The sequence below is a fragment of the Mus musculus genome, chromosome 12 (genome assembly GCF_000001635.26).
Source record: "Mus musculus strain C57BL/6J chromosome 12, GRCm38.p6 C57BL/6J".
In the NCBI taxonomy this organism is placed as follows: domain Eukaryota; kingdom Metazoa; phylum Chordata; class Mammalia; order Rodentia; family Muridae; genus Mus; species Mus musculus.
Window position 1 is genome coordinate 72,060,511 of NC_000078.6, and position 24,923 is coordinate 72,085,433.

Below are 24,923 nucleotides of genomic sequence, written 5' to 3' on the forward strand. Positions count from 1 at the left end.
CATTCTTTAAACATCTATTCTTTACTGAACTGGAAAACCTAAAAGAAATGGATATATTCCTCGACATATACAACTGTCCAAGGTTAAATCAAGATCAGATAAGCAATTTAAACTATTATCCCAAGTGAAATAGAAGCAGTAATTTAAAGTCTCTCAAAAAAAAATAAAAATAAAAATAAAAAAGCCCAAGGTCAGATAGATTCAGTACAGAATTCTGTCAAATTTTCAAAGAAGAATTAACCCCAATATTTTGAGGTTACAATTACCCTGCTACATCAAACCACATGAAAACCCAATAAAGAAAGAAAATTACCAACCAATTTTCTTTATGAACATAGATAAAAAATTCTCAATAACATATTTTCAAACTACATACAAGAAAACTTCGCAAAACTTGTAGGAGCAAGCAACTACTATCTGATTGGATTTAAGGATCACTCCTTGAGATGCAACTCATCCCTGATACTGCTTGAATGGTCAAAAATATGAGGCTAGATAGGCCACACACCTAGGGGAAAACCAAATATTATTATTTTGCTAAAGGAATATAGCAATAAAATTACTCCTAATGACTTTTGTGGTACCCATAGATCTGCGGCTCACTGAGACATCATCAGAGTAGATGGGAACTAATAGAGAGACCCAGGACTGGACAATGTGCAAAGAGTAAGAGACCTTGGAAAGCTCAGTCCTAAATGGGATGACATCATCAAACTTCAGGTCTCAGGGAGCTATGCAGAAGAAGAAGAAGCAGATAGTAACAGACAGAGGGGATGGAGGACACGGAGGAAACAGTGTCTTCCAGACACCACATAGCTGAAGCACATTTAAACTCTCAGAGAGGCTGTGGCAGCAAGCATAGACCTTGCACAAATTAAAGCCAGGTAGAGTCCCAGTGCAGAGGAGGGGAAGGGGAGTGAGCTCTCATCCCTAACCAAAGAGCTGTCTCCACTGACAACCAATTGCCAAGGAAAAATCAGTTTTCTCTAAAGGAGGATCACTGGGCGTTTAAACCACGCGTAAGAGTAAGCCCCGTGCCCAGCAGTAGATGGCTATCATAAAACAAAATCTCAGTGGTATTTTTGTATGGTTTTTGCTCAAATTGTTTTGTTTCTTGTACTTTTTTCTTTTAGTTCTGCTTTATCGCCTGTTTATTCCCTAAATGGAGAGATTGATGGCCCAGGGTTGGATGGAAGGGGAGGTGAGAAAGATCTAGCAGGAGATGGGAAGGGGAAGTCGTGATCAGAATACAGTATATAAAAATAATTTTCTATTAGAAAAGAAGAAAACAAGTGGCAAATGGTGTCAAGAATTCAGGGAGAAAGAAACCATCAAACACTACTGGTCGAAATGGAAACTAGTTCGGCTACTCAGTATGGAGTGTTCTTCACAAAACTAAAAATGTAACAACTACCTACGACCCAGCTGCACCACGTTCTGGTATTTACGTGAAGGAATCTAAGTCAGGGTTCTAAAGAGGCACTTACAAATGCATGTTTGTTATGTTAGTCACAACAGCCAAGAGATGGAACCAGTGGAGATGCCCCTTAACAGGTGACTGGATAAAGAAAATATGGTACCTCTACACAGTGGAGTCTTACTCAGCTACATAGAGTAAACTTATATATTCTGCAACTTTATGGGTGAAGCTGCAAGTCATGTTAAGGGAAATAAGGCAGACTCAGAATAACAAAGGTTAGGTTTTCTCTCACATAAGTACTCTAGATAAGACAGTATAATATGTACATGACATAAAAGTAGAAAGGGCACTATTTGTGTGTGGTGGGGGGAGGGCACAAAGAGAGCACGGAGAGGGGTGCAAGAGGATTGTGGTAAGGAAAAACAGGAAAAAGAAGTATGCCACATTCTCTCGGGCAGCCCGAGTCACTGGGATTTGTAAACCAGAGACTTAAAGAGAAAGGGGGAAACACTTCATGGGTGTTTCCCATGAGCCTCAGCGTAGAAGCTGCTCGGGACTAGAACAAGTCATAAGACCTGGGAAAGGCTGGAGGCTGTGGGGCTGGCAGACAGATAGACAGCTAGCTGCAGGGTACGAGGGAGTCCCAGCAGAGCGGAGAGCACCTCAAACACGTGCTTCAGGTGAACGAGCCTTCCGCCATGGAAGTAACAGCCATGTCCTGAAAGACCCAGAACACTGTGTGGACATTAAAAAGAAAAAAAGAAAATAAACTAAAACAACAAACATGCACGGGAACTTTCAGACCATCGTAAGGAACAACTAACTGTCAAGATCATCTGTTAATTGAACAGTAGCAATGCACAGGACGGTATAATTGACAAGCTTTTATGTACAGAAGCGAAATGATTAAAGAAATATTACCTTTGGCTGCATTGCATAAATAAAAATTAGTAAAAAACTTTGCCTAAGAGGACGGAGGGGGGGGGGGGGAGGCTGGTCTGGAATTCACTCTGTAGGCTGGCCTCAAACTCAGAGCCTGCCTCTGCCTCCTGAGTGTTGGGATCAAAAGCATGCACCACCATGCCCAGTCTAAGCCCAGGTTTTAAAGAAAGCAAACCAAACAAAAAACTAAGTTTTTGAACATATTTTTGACGGCTACACTAAAGGTATCCAGTCCATTCATAGGGCGTTTCTGTTGTTCTCCAATCCCAGGTATGGTTTATACATTTTTGGTTTTGTGAATTTCTTGTGCTGTATCTATTGTGTTTGAAAGTGGGACATTTAGACACAGTCAGGAAGCAAGAGCTGTGGGATCCTGGGAAAATCCCACAGCAGCTCTGAGCACAGGCTCTGGCCACCCTTACCGGGGGCTCATCGCTGCTTGCCAGTTTATTTAGTAATGGTCTAGACTGCTGGACGCAGGCTTTTTGCCCGGCTGTGTGAAGCCTCAGCTAATATTCCTCAGCACAGCCTTGAGTGTCCCCAGTCCCCTCGATGACAGTGGTCTTGGTAAGGATCTCTGTCCCTTTACTCGATCACACCTAATGACTCAGTGTCACTACTTTGATAATTGCTCTAATGTTATCACTTTGTTTTGCTTTTGAGGCATAAATGGCTCCACAATCTTAATACACAGAAATTGTTATAGTCGGTGAGGTGATTGCTCTAACAAATTGGTGTAGCAGCTAGGAGGTCTCTTCTTATGCACCCTTCCCCCTGGTTCTCTGTGATAATTTTGCCAGCCAGTGATTTATCTTTGAGGAAGCTTTTTGTTTACCTCAGAGCTCACTGGTTTTAAGAATGCCCTTAGACTTGAACTACCTGCCTTCATTCTGCCTCTAATAATGGTAATTCCTTCGAGGAGACCTTCAGGGCTCTGTGTAGAAAGCTTGACTTTATCCCTGGACAAGCTCTCTGATCTACGGTGTTGAAGCTAGGGCAGACAGAATAGCTTGCTCTCTCTACAGGGAAACCTTACTTAAATATTTTCGTAGTAAAATTAGTCTCCAGCCTACCCTACTATTTGCCATAGCACAACTGAGGTAAAACATCTGCCCTGTGAGCTTCGAGGTTGAAGAAAACTAACTTTGAGGCTCCATTCACCAGAAATTTGGTTCATCGGATAGCATAAAACAACTCCTGACATTCACTTTTCTGGAAATTATCATAGTAATTCCAGGAGCTGGGGGACCTGAGAGCTATGCACTCTTAGACATTCCTATCTGGGGTAGGTAGAATGTCTGTTAAGCTGCTCTGACAGCAGGGAAATGTTGGGACATAATTCAAATGTTGGGACAAAATTCAATATTTTTCTCTCATTTCAGTAAGCTTTCTGTAATTAAGATTTGTGATAGTTTGTATATGTTCAGCTCAAGGAGTGGCACTATTAGAAGGTGTGGCCCTGTTGAAGTATGCATGTCACTGTGGGTGTGGGCTTTAAGACCCTCATCCTAGCTCGCTGGAAATTAGTCTTCTTCTAGCAGCCTTCAGATGAAGATGTAGAACTCTCAGCTCCTTTTCCAGCACCATGGCTGCCTGCATTCTGCCATGCTCCCACCTTGTTGATGATGGACTGAACCTCTGAATCTGTAAGCCAGTCCCAATTAAATGTTGTCCTTTATAAGACTTGCCTTGGTCATGGTGTCTGTTCACAGCAGTAAAACCCTAACTAAGACAATATCCCATCTTCTGTTATGTCCTTACGTCAAAACAGCAGAATTCAGGGCTGAAGTGGGGATTACTATGCAGCCACCATGAGTGAAAGGCCAGAGATAGATTGATGGATGCCCAAGACACCAGTGTGGATGGATGACCAATGATGTCTACCAGGTCTTGACACTGAACTCCCTATGCTGACATCTGAACTACTCTTTCAGGCAGAATCAAGAATTAAAGAAAACATTGTGTTGCAGAAAAATAATGACTTTCTTTTATCCCTAAACCTGTACATTATGACTTTGATCAACTATACAATGGTAGACAATTCTCTTGATGAATTTGTTGGATGAGAAAAAGGAAAAAGAGAGAGGAGATAGTTTGTCCATTTGAATGGAAATGGTTTCCATAGGCTCATAAGTTTGAATATTGGTCCCCAGCTTGTGGAAATATTTGGGAAGGATTAGTAGGTATGGCCTTGTTGAAGGAAGTATGTCACTGGAAAAGGGCCTTAAAATTTCAAAAGCCCACAGCCATCCCCATTAAGCTATCTCTATTTCCTACTGGTGAATCAGGGTACAAGCTTTTTCTCAGCTTCTGCTTCAGCACCATGCCTACTTACTGCCCCACTCTCCAGGATGGTCATGGATTTTAACCCTCTGGAACCATGAACCCCAAATTAAACTCTTCCTTTTATAAGTTGTGTTGGTCATGGTGTCTTATTGAACCAAAAGAAAAGTAACTAAGATAGATGGGAAATCTTTTTCCCCCTCTCATGTGAAAGACAGACTATGCTTGGAGCATTCATGAGGGGATTTGGTGGAGCAGGAAGGGAAGGCTAAGGATGCCACAGGAAGGACTGGTTGAGAGAGTGAAATTCCTGAGGTGAAGATGGGACCTGGCGTCTAGAGAATGCTGTAAGTCCAGGTTAGCTTTTTCCTACCCTGGTGACTAAAATACCAATCTATGTGTGTATGGATACTAGTGTATGTATACACACACATACATACTTTTTTGTAAAGTAGGACAAAGGTCATCCAACAAGCTGCCAGGGCTGATGAAATGTTTGAGAGTACATGGAAGCTCACAAATGCAGGCAGAAAGGGTGAGTCGACAAGGGAAGATGCTCATAAACTGGGCCGGGAAGGGCTACAGAGTCCAGCTGCAAAGGGTAGCATTCAAGGGAATTCTAGGTGGCTCTAACTCCGCTCATCTGCTCTGGAGCAGGAATGAAGCGCAAGGTTGACTGGAGCCATTCACCCAAGGATCCAGATTGCTTCAAATAACTGATCCAAAATAACTGCTTGGAATGGCTTCATCCGTTAAAAAAAATAAAATGACAGACACATATCTTACGTAATGTGTCCTCCACATTAAACAGTCTCTCTTTTAAATTTACAATATTTACTCTCCATCCCTTTGATAGCTTGCTCCTACTGTCTTCTACAAACAAGAGAGGTGGTATAGCATGGTGGTTAGAGGGACTTCTGACAAAATATATTAGATACTAATCTTACATTTGGTGCTTGCTGGTTTCCTGACCTCGGACAAATCATACCACACTTCTGCACCTCAGATTTCACATCTGTGAGCCTGGATAAAGAAAAGCAGTACCCTGTTGGTCTTTTGCTATGCATTGTAATGGTGACTATTGGCCCCCACGGCCTGTTGCTCCTAGGGATCGGGCGATGCTATGTAACCTTACTCCTTAATTTAAAACTATTGGTTGAATAAAGATGCCTACATTCTATAACTGGGCAGAAGAGAGGTAGGCAGAGGTTGGGTTCCCTGGCTTGGGGTCTGAGGCAGGAGCATGTGGGAAGAGGAGGGACATTAAATTGATGAAGACACCATGGGTTAAGGGATCAGGAGAACTGGCCATGAGGGCTGGTATGTTGGAGTAAGAAGGCTATGTGCAGGGAAGTAGACAAAATAGCCATAGAGAGTTGATATATGCTCAGCTCTATTGCTGTTTAAGGCTTATTGTAAACATAAACGTTTTGTGTCTTTTATCTGAGATCCAAATGATCTAAGCCAGGGTAGAAACCTCCAACTGATGTTAAATATTTACCACAACAGTACCCTATTTCCAAGGTTGCTATGAAAACTAAGTAGGCCAATGGGCATAATTACTGACTAGTAACAATTGTTCCTGTTGCAACCCTAGTGAAATAAGCTAGAAGCAGATAAGTTATGATGGATTTTATTACACCCTTTATGCACCATGTCCTATTATGGGTTATATTACACCCTCTATACACCATGTACTACTTAATGCTTCCCAGTGTTACATAGTTTCTTTTCCCTTTGTCTACTGGGCTGTGTAATTTCATGCTGGTGGTAAACATGAGGAAGGCTAACTTTTAGCTTTATGGAAAGTCATTGCATCTCAATCTTTAAGTATTTATAGGGGGCAGACTGGTGACCAGCCTTTGTGAACAGACCTTATGCTTCCAAGTTCATCTCCTTTCCTTGACACTCCTCTGAAAGGGATATCTCTTCCCTCCCCTTTCCCTGTCTTCCCTCCCATCCCTTCCGAGTAAGGAGTCCTGACTGTGGATGGTTCTTACCTCTGTGAACCTGCTGGTTGCTTCAGCACCAAGGAAACAGACCTTAGCTAAAATAAAAGCAAAGAGATCGAGGAGGGTGGAGATGGCGAGCACGGTGCCATAACTTCTCACCCTCATTCCTTGCGTGACACAGGGAAGGGAAGGGCCACAACGCTAAACAGATTGCAGGGCAAATCCCACTTCAACCATTTAATAGCCACATGGCGGAAAGTGGAAAGTCAATGCATATGCACGCAGGCACATACACACCGGCCATCAACTTAACTAGGGACTTTTTTTCTCCCTCTTTAATTGCCAGAGAGGATCCTAAGAACCACTACCAGAATGGCTTCTAGAATGGTCTCTTTCATGACCATTTTCTTTCCCTGACAATGCAGAAGGCAATTCCCCTTCTTCTGTAAAGCCCCTCAAACTATCACCCCGTGGCTTCCAATCTGTTAGATTTCACCCCCCGCACCCCCCTTACATCTCTCAGGTTTCTTTCGCACCACGCCTATTGTTTGACTCCTTTCCTCAGTTCTTCGTAGGTGATCCCCCACTTTGTAACACTACTGCCTCCTTCATCTAATCGCATAATCTTTCTACAAAATAAGAGTCTCTGTGCTATATAAATTTCACAATGGCTAGACTGTGGTTTCTCCTCAAATCCCAGATCTGGTTGCATTAAGCCTGTAACCTTATAATAGGCTTTAGAAAGGAGAGATTTCTCCCCCCCCCCCCCCCCATCACCTTTGTGCTACATTGACTGTAGCAATAACATACCCAGGTAACTTACAAACTTCCAGGGAATTAGAAAAAAAACAAAACAAAACATCTTTGCTCGTCAAGGTACAAATCATGTATTTCCATCTTTGATTACAAAGCAATGTACATTCACTCGGCACATGGAGACTCACAGGAGAATGAACATCTTAAATGCTTGACATTTATGTAATGCTGGCTAGTTCACATAGTGAAATCTTCACATAACAGATGCAGTTTCATACTTTTTAAAGTGCGTGTTCAGCTAAAGCGATGGAACACTGGGTAAGAGAGAAGCAGAGTCAGGCAGGGCAACAAGTCCCAAGGGACGTTCAGTGTGAGACATTTCACACACACAGAGCTCTAGATTGTGCTTCTGAGTTATTAAAAGATTTTTTGCAAATTTCTGAAAATATTTTCAGTTGGCTTGAGGTATCTCTCCAACCTTGTGCCAATGGACTTTTATCCCACCTTGTAACCCAAAAACCAATTATCTTTGTAATGATGACTATAATATACCTGTAAGGCAGCAATCTGCTACTAAAGCATACCGAAACTTCTAAATAGAACGTATGTCCTCTTAGGACGTTCTATGGCTATTCCAAGAACGTGGTCATACTTTTCAAACTACTTTTAGAATTCCATTTTGGAATCACATTTGGCAGTTAAAGGCTAAATAGGAAAGCCAGTACTATATGTGTAATATGTATGCCTACATACATATTTAACATCACTCACTATATTCAAAGAATTTGATTTCAAATTACAGTTTGGGCTCTATAAAAAAGTTGCCCCAATAGAGAAAGATTTTTTTCTAGTATGAAAATTATTATTATTATTATTATTATTATTATTATTATTATTATTAATGAAAACATTTGGAGTGGCACCCATACAAGCTATCAAACAGGAACAGTTTCTAGGAAGGACACAGCTGTGATTTTCCAAGACAGATAATTTGGGGGCTAAAACGGGCTTAAAAGAAACATTGGTTTTTATGTATAATATTAGACTTCTGTTTAAACAACTACAGTATGTTCTCTTTGCCCTTTGGACCGCTGAATTATATCTAGTAATAAAAGACCTTTAAAAAATCCAGAAGTCTTTTAAAATAAACTCTAAATTTAAAATCTTGCACAAAAATTCCGGGAGAGCACACCAATCTGCGTAATGACGTTTCTGCTCTGCCTAAGTTTCTGCTCTGAGCACCCGAAGCAGGTCAGCCATGCAGGCTCTAGAATCTGAAGGTCTGCTGAATTCTGGTGAAAGTACAGGGGCCTTCAAACAGATCCAAGGGACTCAGTTCATTAGAAACAAACAAGCAAACAAACAAACAAACAAAAAACAGTATTTGAATACAACTGTTAAGTTCAGTTCAATGATTTTTGTCTCACAGTGTGATTCCTGTAACACGAGCTCTTCAATAACGGTGAATTTTATTTTTTGTTGCTTTTTAGCACTTACGCCTTAAAGTGCTTGGTTGTGTGGCTTAAGATTGTTTTTATTTTTTTTGCATTTCACATTCCCTTGGCCGCATTTGAAGAAAGGGAATGTTCTTTTACATTTTAAATTTGAGAATGAAGTAGTAACCCTCCCATTTCTGTCTTTTTAGTTTTAAATGTTTGGCTTTATGTTTAGTTTTAAATAAACGATTCTCCCCGGGTTCCCACATCATTCAATGAGAGGGGTGGAAATGTACAAGCTGTCCACCCCTGCCCTTCTTAAATGCTGCTGTCCCTGGTTTCAGAATTATGCAGTTTGCCGACTTCCATAACTGAGTCCGGTGGACCCTCTCGGAAGAAGAGCACAACTGGATTTTTTCGAGCCCACATGACCACTTCCCCTCCTGACCCACTAGCTGGGTTGGAAGAAGGCATCCTGCTGCAAGCCCCAAGCCTGTTGGCACAGCCATTTCGAAGGCGATTGCGACTTCTGGCTTGAAAACCTAGGCCTTGGCTAGGCAAAAAAGCATCCATGTTTCTAGTCCTGTACCCTTCTTCGCGGTTGCGTCCTAGGAGCATGGAAATGTTGGGGTTGCGGATGGCATATATGACCGGGTTGATAGCCCCATTGGCCCAGGTCAGCCAAACAGCCGCCACATTGAGCAGCGAGGGAGCCTGCGTGGCCTGACCCTGCCGGGTCGCGGCCAGCAGCACCAGGAAGCAGTAGGGACCCCAGCAGCACATGACAAAGATAATCATGATGAGCACGGTGGTGGCTGTGCGCACCTCGCTGAAGAAGCGCAGCACGCGCGCGTAAGTGGTCATCGGCCGCACGCGCACGTCCGACAGGCGCACGGTCTTGCAGATGTGGTAGCGGCAGAAACACATCAGTAGGAAGGGCAGCAAGTAGCAAGCCACCACCAGTCCCACGCTGTAGGCGACGCCCAGCTGCGCAGGGTCTGGGGAGGTTCTGTAAAGGCAGCGGTGGAAGCTCTGCGGAGCGGGGGGCTCCCGGGGTGCCCTGAGCAGGTCCCAGGGCAGGGAGAAGCCCAGCGCAGCCAACCACGCTCCTGCCAGCAGCTGCAGCGCGCGCCGCCGGCCCAGCTTGTCCCGCGGCGGCCGCACGATGGCGCAGTAGCGGTCCAGCGAGATGAGCGCCACGCTGAACGTGGATACGATTCCGAAACACGAACTGAAGAAGCGGCTGGCTGCGCAGAAGCTGCGCCAGGGCCCAGAGTCTCCGGGAGGCGCGAATAGATCGAGGAAGGCGGCGGGTAGGCAGAGCAGCGCAGTGAGCAGGTCCGACAGGGACAGCGACAGGATGAAGGCGTTTGTGACCGTGCGCAGCTGCCGATGCTTCACGATCACCCCCATCACCGCGCAGTTGCCCAGGCTAGACAGCAAGAAGATGAGCAGGAGCACGAGCGCCTGGGCGGCCACCGCTGCCCCGTGCCATAGCAGCGGTGCGGGTCCCCGAGACCCCGCTGCCTCCGGCCTGCCCGCATCGCTTTGGTTTCCCAGCGTTACCGTGGCTACGGAGCTGAACGACAGCGCGGCTGCAGTGGCCGTGGAAGCCGCCCCTCCCGGATGCGCGCTACCCTGCAAGGTTGCACTCGCGGCCGGGCGGCCAGGCGGCCGCGCCTGCTCCTCCATGGGGTTCCACGCAGGCCGCCGCTCTGCTCATCCCGCAGCAGGGTGAAAGGTTGTGCGGACCAGAACGGCAGCTGCGGGGAGTGGGTGGGACTCGGTCACCACTCGGGACTGGTGGAACCTTGACGTGGGTTCTAGGCGTTGCCGAGGGAACCGCCTATTTACGCAGGAACGCGGGGCGGGACGCTAGCGGTGTACCCCAGGAGAGCCGGCCCACCTTATCTCCTTTCCCAGCCTGAGGGTGACCAAGCCACGGGTCTGCTAGTCTGAGAGAAGGCATGGTTCACCTCTGGCACCCCGGCAGGCCGGAGAAAGCCAGACCACCCCGCAAACGAATGGCAGATTCAGCTGAGGCGCTCTTGCTCCTTCCTGTCCAGCACAGATGCCCTGGTGGGGAGGGGATGCTGCTGTGGGCGTCTCTGGCCTCCACAGGTAGGAAAGGAAAAAGAGTCCACACCTGGAGATCTTGAACATGGTAGGGGTGGGGTATTCTAGTACCTCTGCATTTTGAGTGGGCAACAGAATCAGTCATGCTACAAGCGACTAGGTTCTAATCTCAGTTTCAGACAATGTAGCTCTGGGATGAGTACCAAGAATTCATATTGATAGTGAGGATGATGATGATCCAAGGGCCACATTTGGAAAATCACTGCTGGAACAAATTTGTTTCAGTAGACTCCTTGCTCACATTGAACATTCCTGAGGTTGGGCTTCCCGCTTAAGCCTGTTTCTGAACAGGTGTTCTCAAGGACTGGAATGTGGATCTAGGAAGGAAGATGTCATTACTGTTCAAGGGCCGGGGCTTTGGATGGTAACTAGTTAAGTGCATTTAAAGGTTTCTCAGAATCAGCCTTACAGCGTCTGGGCTAGATCATCACGTTTGTGTTCTTTGTTGGTAGGGGCTGTTCCATTCGAGGATGATTGACAGTATTTTTGTATCCACCATTGGATGGCAGCAGCTGCAACAACCCAAATAAACAGCAAATAAAAGACCCTGCCCCATAAGACTTTAAGTCTTAGGAAAACACAAATACATTACAAGATGAGTGTTTTATTTTAATAGGAAATTCAATGGAGATCGTTGCTAGAGGAGTAGATAAAAACTTTTTATGCCAAACCACATTGGACTATTGGGGTCCGGGTGGGGGTGGGGAGCAGAGGAGGAGAAGGAAGAAGAGATACAGTGAATGCAAACGTGGTGGCAAGAGGTTAACCCTGAAGGTGACAGTGTCTGAATTCCAGGCTCCATGCAAGTGGTGTGGGAGGTGGTAAATGGGAGATGTGTAAGGTTTTCACGGGACAGCATTTATGTGCTGTACTGTGGAGACTGAATGTTATGGAGGTGTGGTAGTTCGAATATGCTTGGCCCAGGGAATGGCACTATTTGGAGGTGTGGCCTTGTTGGAGGAACTGAGTCACTATGGGTGTTGGCTTTAAGCTGCCTGGAAGTTAGTTTTATCCTAGTGGCCTTCAGATGAAGATGTAGAACTCTCAGCTCCTCCTGCACCATGCCTGCCTGGATGATGCCATGTTCCCACCTTGATGATAATGGACTGAACCTCTGAACTAACATAAGCCAGGCCCAATTAAATGCTCTCCTTATAAGAGTTGCCTTGGTCATGGTGTCTGTTCACAGCAGGGAAACCTTAACTCAGACAGGAGGTGTAGTGAAACTATCAGCTGACCTTTACCAAACAAGGCCCACAGACAGGGACTTGGTTCAAACAAGCAAGAGGGACCTCATACCATCCTGGTTCACTTATCTCCTTATCTGCACCGATGTCTTCTCTGCCAGTTTCTCTATTCCTATTGGAGCCCAGTCCTTACCCCTCAGAGCATCCTCATTCCTCTTCAGAAATGCGTGAGATTTGTTTCACAAGGTTTATAGATTAATTTTTAACCTCACAGCTGTATTTCAATAATGTAGCTTGAGGCTGTAGAATCAATCCTTAGAACCAGTTAATGAACCAAAGGAAACAAAATCAACCAAAAAAAACCAACCAAACAAACAAAAAACAAAACACATAAGCAAACTACCACACCCAAGCCAAATAGCTCCATCTAAAGAGCTAGCAAAAATTTGGTTACCAGCTGGTCTTTGCAGCATTACATGGTGACTTTGTGGCACTTGGGTACCAGTTGGTGTAGATAATGAGGGCTTTGTAGCAAAATCAATACCCAAGCAGCAGCTATAACAATATCTGTCAATGAAGTTGACTCCTGGGGCGACTAGAGAGATGGCCCAATGGTTAAGAGCATTGTCTACTCTTCCAGAGGTCCTGAGTTCAGTTCCCATTATCCACATGGTAGCTCACATCCAGCTATAATGGAACCCAATGCCCTCTTCTGATGTGTGTCTGAAAACAGCTACAGTGAACTCATAAAAATAAAATAAATCTTAAAAAAAAAAAGAAGAAGAAGAAGTTGACTCCTTTTGATCCTTCCAAAATTATTTATGGCAAGTGTTGAGAACATTATAATAACCCACCTCTATGAGCATGATACTTACAGATGCCTTTATTTTACTCAAACTGGAACATTAAAATAACAAACTCACAACATTTACTATTGTGTGGTTTATAGCTGAAGCTAGCAATCAAAAAAAACTTACAAGTATTATCATTTCCATAGCATAGATTAAGTAACTGTGCTTTAATTTTGCCTTGTATACTAATGCTTTAAAAGTTTCCGGATTCTTGGCACTCTGTTTGCCCCATTAGCGACATTTATGCTCAAAAGGTTGACAAATAGGAAGTATAATACCTTACATTTAGACTCAGTATACTAAACATACTTTTTAGAAAGTATAAAAATTAGCCTGTAAGTGTAACTGGATACTGGTTTGCACATAATACAGAGAAAACACAATTTAAAGGTAATTACTTTCTAAGCAAAACCTTTAAAACTTATGAAAAAAAAAAGTCACTTGAGAAGAAAGCCATCCCTTAGTGGGTCACCATCTTCCACTGTCAAGTTTGCTGTCCCTGTGTAATGGGCTTGTCCTGCAACTTCCACTATGACAGCTTTGAAATCTCCACACTTTGCTTCCTGAAAAAGAAGACAACAGGATCATACTAAAAAACTCCTCCAGTTGTCTGGTGTCTCTAAGGCTTGCCTCTTCAGTCTCATAACTAGGGAAAGCGACATGTCAATCTTCAGGCAGAGGAAGGTTTTGAAGTGAGTGACAAAGTCAGATGTGTGTTTTAGTTAACTTACCTGGAAAAGGGAGCACATGGGAGAGGGTCTAGAAGCTCAGAAACCTAAGAGGGAACTTTAGGCTACACAGCAACATTATGTCTCAAAAAACAAAGAAACTTCTGATTCCTAACTGATACCTGGAGTCATAAGGCAGTATTTAGTGGGGAGGAGAAAGAGAATACAAGATAATTCGGAGGTAGAATGGATAGCCTGACAATGCAGGTTTCTAGCTTGGAAGTGCCTTATTTATACCACTAACACAGGTGAAGAAAAAGAGAGTGTAGTGTTTTGAATGAGGATGGCACTGTGGGCTCCTGTGTTGGAGTGCTTGGTCACTGATTGGTGGAACTGTTTGGGAAGGATTAGGAGGTGTGGCCTTGTTGGAGATGTGTCACTAGGGAAGGCAAACCTCAAAAGTCTACTTCATTCTCCGCTCGCTCTCTCTCTGCCTCCTGCTTTTGGACCAAGTTGTAAGTCCCAGTTACTGCTCCAGAGCCATGCCTGCTTGCTTGTCGCCATGCTCCCGAACATGACAGTCATAGACTCTAGCCCTGACCTGTTAGTCCCAAATTAAATGCTTTCTTTTATAAGTTGCCTTGTCATGGTGTCTTATTACAGCAAAAGAAAAAGTAACTAAGAGAAAAATACATGTGTGAGAGAAAGAAAGAAAGAGAGTGGGGGGAGAAGGAAGGGAGGGGGAGGAGCTTTTAATAAGCAGAATTTAAGATACTTGGATACAGCTACTTCAAGATGAGTATAGCAAACCATTCAAGGGTTAGACTGGACAGAGGTACAGGACAAACAGGGCAGGGGTGAAGGTTTGAGACTTATCTCAGCAGATGGTCAAGAACCAAAGCCCAGGAAGTAGACAAAATTGTTCAGTGGCATCTAATTGGAGAAAGAAGAGAAGAAGGAAGCTGAGGACCAAATCTGGGGTCACCTAATTGGGAGCACGGGATGAGCGTGAGAGGGCATAGCGCCAGCCAGGATCCAGTGAAGGAGCGCAGCGCAGTGAGGAACTGGCAGGTGTAAAAGAAATCCCTGCCAATTTGAGTACGAAATGTTCCCCATGTGTTAATGTAAATATCTGAATACTTGGCTCCCAGTTGGTGGTGCTCTTTGGGGAACCTTTAGAATTTGAAGAGGCACTGAAGGAAATGGGTCACTGGGGGTGGCCTTAAGGGTTTATAGCCTAGTCAGCTCTCTGTTCACAGTGCTTTCTGATAGATGACTTCCTGCCACAAGGCCTTCCCAATGTACTGCTGTGTCTTCTCTGACATTATGGAAGATATTCCCTTGAACTATAAGCTCGAATAAAACCTTCCATTGGGTATTTGTTCACAGCAATCATAAAAGTAGCTAGTATAAAATCCTACCTGTGGTCTTTGATTTTCTAATTTTTAAAAATAAGAATAATTGAAAGTAAAAGTAAAATGTCAAATATTAAATCAAGATACAGTCGTTTCACCATTTATCATTGTTGCAGTGTAGGTTGGACCCAGAGCCTTGTGTTTGCTGAGCAAATGCACTACCCCTGTGGTGGTTTGAATGAATATGTCACTGGGGGCGGGCTTTGAGGTCTCATAAGAGTCACACCACCTGGGGGCAGTGTGCTCTCTGCCTTCTGTTGGCCATCAGAGATCTGAGTTCTTAGCTGTTCCTGCTGCCACGCCTGTGATGATCTCCTAGACCCATGTAAGGTTTAAATGAAATAGCATGCATAGAGTTCTTAGCTTGGAAACTGCCCTACAAAAAGGTCCCAGTAAGTACTGTAGGTTGCTATTTGAACTCACTCTCAGATTCTGAAGACACTGTGATTCACATATTACAAACAACATAGATGGCTTGCATATTATAAAATCAATGTGGAAAAATGTGAATTCTTAGGTTAAAGGTAACTCAGTATTCAGAAAAAAAAAGTTTAAAAACAGCTACAGTGGGGTCGATTGCTTCCTATGTTAAGAAACTCTTTATGAGTATATTCAGCCACTAATGTAGCTTCTGTAACAGGTCTCATTCACTACTGACTAGATTCATTGTTAGCACATTTTCAATTTGATTTAATTAAGAAAAATTCTATTTTTTACAACTTGCATCTTTTATGTACTACTGTACCAAGTCCAGTACATCCATACAGCAAATCAAAACCCAAAGAGGCTCCGAACTTCAATGTAGTACTTCTCAAATCTTTCCATCCCAGGATTCCCTTCCACCTTAATATCTGAGGACCTCCAGACGTTCTTCTTTATGCATGGTCTATCTCTCAGTACTTACTGGGAATTAAAGATCTTTTTTTTTTTTTTTCATTTGAAAACAAAAGAATTACACCGTGATGCATACATACTTTTTGTAAATAAAGATCACTGTATGATCTTTAGAGAAAGCAAGCTGGGCAGTGGTGGTGCACGCCTTTAATCCCAGCACTTGGGAGGCAGTGGCAGGTGGATCTCTGAGTTTGAGGCTAGCTTGGTCTACAGAGTGAGTTCCAGGACAGCCAGGGCTACACAGAGAAATCCTGTCTCTGAAAAAATAAATAAATAAAATAAAATAAAGGAGAAAGCAGCATCGTTTTACATTCCTGCAAACCTCTCTCTTGTCTGTCTCAACGGAGCCAGCTGGATTCTCACCTGCTTCTGCATTCAGTTATGCACTTGGGTGGGATATCCCTCATCGTGTAGCCTGTGGGGGACACAGTGACTACTTCTGAGAGGGTGAGTAGGAAGCAAGCAATGTCTTAGTTTTATCATGAACATATTTTTGACCCATGAAAACCTAGTGGGTCAACCCAGAGGTGCAACACTACACTTTGAGAATTGATATCCCAGTTGAACACAAGCTTTTACAGGCCTGCTTTCCAATCCTCATCTGAGAGTACAGTGAAGAAACGTATCCAGCACCCAGCTCCTGCCTTATCCGTCTGAAGAGATATTCGCGGCTAAGTTATCAGTGACACTCACCCTCACGGCACAGCCTGTGAACACCGAGCCAGTTGCGCTGCTTTTGAAGGCTCTGGTCTGGTTCAGCTGCAGGAGCCCCTTATGATACTGCAGAGCAATTCTGGCTGTCACTCCCGAGCCGGTGGGGCTTCTGTCAACCTGTGTCAGAATCGGTAATTACAGGAATATGAGAGTTGTCTATTAGTCCCAGGTTTGAGCCTAACAGACACAGTCTTGATACCTGTTCATCGGCAAACACGCAGATGTTGGTGGTGGCCTCCTCACTATAAGCATCTTTTCCATCCGTCAAGATGGATCCATACAAAAAACCAAGGTCTTCACTCTCAGGATGGTTGATTTTAAACTGCCAATAAAATAACCACATGTAAAAGGTTTTGACTCAAATTCATCTTGAGAAATAATGTCAGCAGCAGACTCTTAGACATAATCTTCTCAATGTATATCATTTTTCAAAATTGCTCGATATCACCTTGTTGAATAAGTTTGCAAGTAACTGCTCGATATTATGTCATTCTCTTGATAAAGTTTTATTGGCAATTATGAATCTCATGCTGAGCTCCTGCTGAGGAAGCGGCTCTGAATCTAGCCTCGACTTAATGCGTAGGCCTACGTTACATGCATGGGCAGCACATACTCTGTGAAACTGAGTTTAGGCTGGGGAGTTCCCAGGTTGACTGCCGGAGCTAAGACCATCACGTGGAAGAGGAGAATGTGGGAAAATTCAGCAGAGCAAAACTTAAAAAAAAAAAAAAAAAGTGAAAAGGATTCAGAGGCTCCTGGTAAGTAAGAAACAACTGGATGAAGAAGGAAAAACAACAAAATAAAAACCAACTAGTGGTTCCTTGAAAAGCAGTGACTGACTGTACACAGGCACACGGCCCATGACTGTTAGTGGGAAAGAATATTCAGGACCAAAGAAACAGTGCTTCCAGACCTTGGGAGGTCCAGTACTTGGGCTTTTCCTGGATTTCTGTGATAGCAATGTCTGAGGTCGATGTAATCAGCGTATCTGACAGTGATGTCTGAGACCACCGTAATCATCCTACATTTATCACATGCCACTTAAACAGACCTGGGTTCCTACATTCCAGTTTGTCAAACCAAGTTAAAGAGACCTCACCTGAAAACTGTTTACCATTGCTTAAAGCTTCATGTTGTCTTCCACTATAGCACACAGCATGGTGTGCTAGCTCCTTCCACTAGATCAAGGTCCTGGAATACGGGTGTTTGTCCTTCCTGTGGGTCTCCCGCATCTCTAGCTTAGTGTCTGACATAGGCAATACTTTCTTGTTAAATATATGCTAGTGAGGTTGAACTTAGAGAACATTAACTTTGGGCCTTGCGCTACAAGGTCATGCCCTAAATCTGGCCAACCACTGACAAAGCAATTCCTCTGCCTAGTACTTTGATGATGAAACTTCAGTTCTCTCAAAGTTCCAAGGACTCTGAATTTTCCCAGAGCCCACCCATTGCCATCATGACCTGCCTGAGCAGTTCAAGCTCTAACAGAAAGCTCAAAATCGCTCCTTTTATTAAGAAAACGATGGAAGAAAAAAAATGTAATACTTTTTGGTTTCATTAAACAATGAAGTAGAATTATTTTGTATTTTTAAACCATTAGCTGACTATCTGATAGGACAGAAAACTGATGCAAATTAAGAGTGTTAAAATTTGCAATAAAATAATTCTGTATATTGGTAATGATAGCCCCAGAAATATGCTAATTTCAAACAGCAATATCCTGTGTATTTTCTTTTAAATATATTTGTTTTATGTACGTTTTTGCCTGCCTGTCTCTGCACCAGATGGTTATGAGCTGTCTTGTGGGTGCTGTAAATGAACCTGGGTTCACTGCAAAAGCAGCCAGTGCTCGTAACCCCGTAGCCATCTCTCCAGCTTAATGTTATACACTTTCATTTTTCTACTTATGTCTTGTCAAACTGAAGCCTTGTTAAGTGAGCCCATACTAACAATCAAAACAAGCATGTAAAATACAATCATGCTATTTTTATGGCTATTCAATCATGTGACAAAACATTCAAACTCTGTAATGAGTCCTAACTCAAAGCACATTGGCAGAATTGTGCTAGAAATGAAAACAGAGTCACTTATCACCTAAACTGACTTTATTTTAAAAAGCAGGAAAACCAAGGACACATGGAGATGAGACTACGAATGTTTTCAGTGTCAAAGCTGGAACTCACAAGGGTCAGGCCGGAGCCCTCTTAGTACGAATAAATATCTAAATGCATCTGTGCCTAATTTCCTTAGTGGGTGTGGTAATTTGAATGTGTCCAAGCCACAGAGGGAGACATTTGTCACCAGGGTAGTACTGGGACTGACCTGTGCTTTCACTGCTCCTGTCAATGCACTTGCCGCATCCACAAGGTCCCTCGTCTTCGCAGAACACACATCAAGTCCTAATTTTTCTGCACTAACAAACGCATAAAATGCCCCACCATATGCAATGTCCACCAGCACCTTTCCATGGCCAGGAACATCCACTGTGAGGTCTGAAAGAGGCATTTGCAGGTACGGTTGTTAGGAAAAAACACATCACATTGCGTTAATTCCGTTTACTCTAAAGGAGAAACTTTCACAATGAAAACGAATGGAGCAGATATCCATTTTCAGAGTGTCAGGTAAATGGGAGCTAAGTGCATTTTCCAGTTCACAGGTTGGGTAAGCTAGAATGTATCTGGATGTTTCAGTTAGAAACATCCGATTAGATACACTATCTGTTAACTACTGGGAGGCTCTTTTGTAGGAAATACAGAGTGACTAAGAGATGGGAAACTCTGGGACATCCTCCTGTGAGCACTACAAAGGAATACACACTAATGCAGAAGGCCTTGAGGAGGACTTGAATGGCATTCACAAACTGGTTATCTTCAGTTTTAATGCCAAACAATTTTTTCATGCCCACCCCACTAGCACTGGGCTTGCAGGTCTGCACAATGCCTGGCTGCTGCTGTTCTTTTAAAATCACTTATCTGGGGACATTGGAAATAAAGAGACTCAACCACGAGTGCATCCCAGACACATTACCTACACCATCTCCTTAATTACCTCAGCACCAAGAGGGAGGTACTATTATTTAAGATACCTTTAAGATACTCCTATTCTTCTGAGATGCCCACCAAGTAAATGGCAGAGCCTGGAGTCAAACTCAGAGGCAGCTGATGTGAAGTCTCAGCCCGCTCCCCTGAAATATGTAACCTGTATTTAGATCTCCATCCAAATTCAAAGTCTTTCCTTTTGCCACTAGGATTTTAAATTGATTCCTTTCAGGAATCAATTTAAACCTTAGGGCATTCCTACCAGAAGAGTGTATACCATGTGGAAGATGGAAGAGTTACAGGACAGATAAATAAAACAGCCTTTCTTTGTAAGTTCAGCTAGACAAAAGGATAAAATTTCAAATCTATCACATGGTATGAATGAGGTTAGATATATGAATTTTCCAGAACATTGACATATATCTTTGTCAATTGCAAAACTGTTAAGAATGAGAGGAAGACGATGTTCCAGGCTTGGTTTTGGATCCTGGTTGTGCTTTGCTGCCCTCACACAGAAAATGGAACTGCTATGTCCCTTTCAAGTGTTGCTTTGAGAATTCCATGCAGTAACACATAGAAAGTATCAGGTACAGGTTAGTAGGCGTGATGAATGTTAATATGAAAGCCAAAGTTTAACTTCTGACCAGAATGACAATCTCAAGAGGACCAGAGGGCCACAATTGCCAGTCTGTACAGCCTCTAAATTTCACTGATGTGACTACTCATTTGGTCACCATCATTTACAGTCTACTGTAGTAAACCTCCCAGGGTACAGTGAACAATATAAACAAAATTGTGTGTGTGTGTGTGTGTGTGTGTGAGTGTGTGTTACAGCGAACTCTGAAGCCCTCCCAGGTGAGTACTGGTGACACCTTCATTTCACAGATGGTGACTTTCTTACACAAGGCCACTGAGATGGGAAGGGGCAGATAACGCTTTTCAGTACCATCCCCTGGCTTTTATGTGCTTCCAAGAAGAAGATGTAGGGTTTCCTTTTCCTCACACCTCAGCAGGACCATTCAAGTCCACTAACTTTGGTGCTGTCACAAAGGAATGCAGTGGGGAAGTACAGTATCTGTCTTAGTCAGGGTTTCTATTCCTGCACAAACATCATGACCAAGAAGCAAATTGGGGAGGAAAGGGTTTATTCGGCTTACATTTCCATACTGCTGTTTATCACCAAAGGAAGTCAGGACTGGAACTCAAGCAGGTCAGGAAGCAGGAGCTGATGCAGAGGCCATGGAGGGATGTTACTTACTGGCTTGCTCAGCCTGCTCTCTTATAGAACCAAGACTACCAGCCCAGAGATGGTCCCACCCACAAGGGGCCTTTCCCCCTTGATCACTAATTGAGAAAATGCTTTACAGTTGGATCTCATGGAGGCATTTCCTCAACTGAAGCTCCTTTCTCTGTGATAACTCCAGCTGTGTCAAGTTGACACAAAACTAGCCAGTACAGTATCTAAAGGTCTGGCTACCCTTCTCTGTTATGAACCTGAGACTAATATACAGCTGCTGCTGCTGCTGCCAGTTGTAGGGTCTCTCGAAGTGGACTCCCTTCTTATTTTTTTTTTAAAGATTTTATTTATTTATTATATGTAAGTACACTGTAGCTGTCTTCAGATCTCATTATGGGTGATTGCTGGGATTTGAATTCAGGACCTCCGGAAGAGCAGTCAGTGCTCTTAACTGCTGAGCAGTCTCACCAGGACCCCCCCCCCCCCTTTAATATGAATACATGCTGTGTGCCTAGATTGGGCAGATCTACCACAGCTATGCTACCATCTTCCACATCTTCTTCCTCCTCCTCTGCCTTCTCTGTCTCAAACCTCTTTCTTTTCTTTCTTTCTGCTTTACCTTCTCTCTCTCTCTCTGCCCAACCATCAGCTCTCCTTTATTTTACAAATTAAGGTGGGAAGCAGGTTTACAGGAACTCATCTGAGTGCTGACTCATTCCTCGTTCGCAGTCCCTCACCGGAGAACAGAATTGACATCAAATATAATTAGTCCCAGGGCTATCTATCCACAACACCCCACCAAAACCCACCAAAATAGCATGTAAATTCTTTGCAATGAGGTACACTAGGTCAATCTGTAATGTCTCCAGCACCTCATTAATGAGCATGTCTGTTTATTAAAAGATTTGGAACTATTGCTTCTCAGCCTTCTGACTAAGATCAAGTGTAAAAGATCTGAAACTAGGACAGGCGTCGTAAAAAATCAGGTTCAGTTCCTAAGAAGAGGCTTGTCGGAGTGTGCACTGATAGAGGCCTGCTTCCGGATCTTGCCTCCACCCCAACTCCACCCCCATGCCCTCCTCCTCTGCCCCGCGCTGGGAACCGCTGGGATTCAGCCGCCCTTGGCCAGGAAGGGGCCTCTGGTCATACCAGACAAGTCGCACGGGATCGGGTTTGCCTAGCAGAAATGCACAGGACCCAGCACCACCCTTCCTGCCACGCGCAGGACGAACTCCCGCTGCTGCCACTCCCGGGGCTCGAAGGAAGAAACTCGTGGACTCCCTTTAATCTACTGCTCAAGTTGCTTAGGGAGAAACTAGGTATCCAGCTGGTTAAATGGCTGGTCTTGAAAAACCAATAATAATGATAATAATTCTAACCCTGATTATCATTATTATTAAACCATAAATCATTTTTTCCCAAGTGCCATACTCTCATAGGGCATCAAATTCCTCCAAGGCCCGCCTCATCACAGGTGTTCCCTCTACTGGGGCCACCCTAAGCCTGTTCAGCTACAGTGTCATTTATGCCCAGACTGATCCAGAGTCTAATTATTCAAGGAGGATCAGGGTCAGATTTTCTAAGAATGCTTTGCATAGCTTGAAGTCTTGGGAGAAAAGCAGTGGTAACCTTATTCCTAGATTGGTTAAAGTAGCTCCCAGTTCACTTCCAGGCAAACATTAAACATTTCCATGGACAGAACTCAAGCCGGCAAGTGTGTCTGACCTGCCAGTGTGGCAAGTTCCATGCTGGAGAGCTATGAAACTCAGAGACTATAAAAAAATGAATGATTAAAAGATGTACTTTTTTTTTTTTTTTTTTTTTCCGAGACAGGGTTTCTCTTTATAGCCCTGGCTGTCCTAAAACTCAATTTGTAGACCAGGCTGTCCTCGAACTCAGAAATCCGCCTGCCTCTGCCTCCCGAGTAAAGGGATTAAAGGCGTGCAACACCCACCCCCCCCCACCCCCCCACCCCCCCGTCGTAAGTGTACATTTTTTATGGAGGGCACATTCATAGCTATCCTGGGCAAATGGACCCTGCAAGTTGCATGCTGGGTACTCTTGCTACAGGGACACCTGGGATGAGAGATAAAACAGCTGCCAGTTGATTCCTAAGAGGGATGCTCCTCTTTGTAAATGTCCCGATTATGCAGATTATCTGCTTAGTCTATACCATAGAACCCAGAAACCCCGTCCATGTTTCTGTATCTCCAGGAAACAATCCTACATATCTTGAAGTCTCTGTTTCTTGACGAATATTTTTTTTTCAGATATTTAAAAAATTCTGGGCTGGTGAGATGGCTCAGTGGGTAAGAGCACCCGACTGCTCTTCCAAAGGTCCGGAATTCAAATCCCAGCAACCACATGGTGGCTCACAACCATCTCTAACAAGATCTGACGCCCTCTTCTGGAGTGTCTGAAGACAGCTACAGTGTACTTACATATAATAAATAAATAAATCTTTAAAAAAAAAATCTACCAGTACTCAAGAAGTGGGCCAGCCTAGTCAACGTAGAAATTCCAGGGTTCCATTCCAGCCAGGGCTACACAGTGACCCCCTGTCTCAAAACAATAAAACAATGAACACTCATTAATTTAAGAAAAAAAAATTTTAACAATGTTTCATACCCTCATTACTAACCACAAAAACCTCTGAGATAAAATGAAGGTACAGACTCAGTCAAGGAGTCTGTGAACTTTGCCTAAGGTTGGATGGCTTTTGAGGGGTTGTGAACTTGTGTGTCCAGCCAAGGACTTTGTTTCTCAACAAGGACAGCAATAGCTTTGCTTACAAATTTAGTGCCTTTCAGAGTCATTTAGTTCTTACCAAGCATATTCTAAGCTATGCTCGAACTCTGGTACACACACTGTCCTTTGGTCCTTAACTTCAGTCTACTGTGAAGCGGCTATGAATCCTGACAAGCAAGGAATGAGGATCTTAAAAAAAGGAAGCGCACAATTCATCCGCATTCCACTCTAAGCTCCCCCCAGGCCTTGTGAGCATGGATCCGCTCAGCAGGACAGCAGAATTGCATCCACCAAACCTGTAAGGCAAAGACACTGAAGCGTGTTTGCAGTAATTTGGAATTACCTTTTTATTAATCGCAAGGGCAGGCAGGGTGGGTTAGTTGCGCAGATATATTCAGCCACAGAGCAGTGGTTAGATTCGCGGATTGTCTCAACCGGGTCTAGTGAGTCTCACCCTTTACCTGAGGCCAGGACAAAGGCTGGGACGCTGTGGAAGCGCACAGGGCCGCAACTGCGGCCACCTTCACACTCTACGAAGGCGGTCACCAGACCACACGGGCAGTGGATGTTGACCTGAGCCTCCCGGGCGCCTTTTGGGGGAGCGGGCACCAGTCCAAAGTCGAGCGCGAAGCGGCCCAGCGCTAGCACCGCGTGACCGCACATGGAGCTGTAGCCTTCGTTGTGCAAGAACAGGACGCCTAGGTGTGCGTCTGGCAGCTCACTGGGCACCAGGATGGCCCCGTACATGTCCCGGTGGCCGCGGGGCTCGAACACGAGCCGCCGCCGGATGTAGTCGAGGTGTTGACGCATGTAGCGACGCTTGGCCAGCAACGTGGGCCCTGCCACCTCCGGACACCCGGCGTGCACGATGCGCAGAGGCTCGCCGCCTGTGTGCATGTCCACCACCGACAGTGCTGGCGTCCTCGGGTCGTTTGGGGGCAGCCGGGTCACTGCCAGCGCCGCCTCCATTGTCTGCGTCCAGGGACTGCCGCACAGCGCGGTGGTGCTCTCTCCAAGCAGGGAGAAAGCGCCAAACCCAACGGGAGAACGCGCAGAACCGGTGGCAATCTCAGGGCCAAGCCGGCGAGCAGAGATCACCCAGCGACCAGCGTCCGGAATCTTAGACTGGGCGCGCCCGAGCTAGCAGGATTCAGAGTTAGACTCCCAACAGGGGCGAGCCTGGGCGACAGGACAGGGAGCGTGGGCAGGGATTAGAAAACTAGACCCCCCAAATGGGGGCGTGGCT

The 24,923-nt window shown here is 44.5% G+C and overlaps 2 protein-coding genes and 1 long non-coding RNA gene across 4 annotated transcripts; 1 reads left to right on the plus strand and 2 right to left on the minus strand.

The window, feature by feature from the left end:
* Nucleotides 1-7,463: 7,463 nt before the first annotated feature.
* Gpr135 (G protein-coupled receptor 135) lies at nucleotides 7,464-10,591 on the minus strand. Its single transcript, NM_181752.2, has one exon. The coding sequence runs from the start codon at nucleotides 10,479-10,481 to the stop codon at nucleotides 9,108-9,110; it is 1,374 nt and encodes a 457-aa protein (NP_861417.1). The 5' UTR covers nucleotides 10,482-10,591; the 3' UTR covers nucleotides 7,464-9,107.
* L3hypdh (L-3-hydroxyproline dehydratase (trans-)) lies at nucleotides 9,008-24,923 on the minus strand. Of its 2 annotated transcripts, XM_011244161.3 has the most exons (6): nucleotides 24,139-24,923; nucleotides 18,977-19,146; nucleotides 16,854-16,976; nucleotides 16,634-16,771; nucleotides 11,335-11,437; nucleotides 9,008-11,242 (listed from the first exon to the last, which is right to left on the minus strand). In XM_011244161.3, the coding sequence occupies exons 1-5, from the start codon at nucleotides 24,644-24,646 to the stop codon at nucleotides 11,345-11,347; spliced, it is 1,032 nt and encodes a 343-aa protein (XP_011242463.1). In that variant the 5' UTR covers nucleotides 24,647-24,923; the 3' UTR covers nucleotides 9,008-11,242; nucleotides 11,335-11,344. The 2 variants fall into 2 exon arrangements, with proteins under 2 accessions (XP_011242463.1, NP_080314.1); NM_026038.2 differs by lacking the exons at nucleotides 9,008-11,242; nucleotides 11,335-11,437 and adding an exon at nucleotides 12,918-13,526 and having other exon boundaries at nucleotides 24,139-24,803.
* Gm3225 (predicted gene 3225) lies at nucleotides 10,664-11,505 on the plus strand. Its single transcript, NR_168042.1, has 2 exons — nucleotides 10,664-10,910; nucleotides 11,378-11,505. It is a non-coding gene; the product is annotated as a predicted gene 3225 (long non-coding RNA).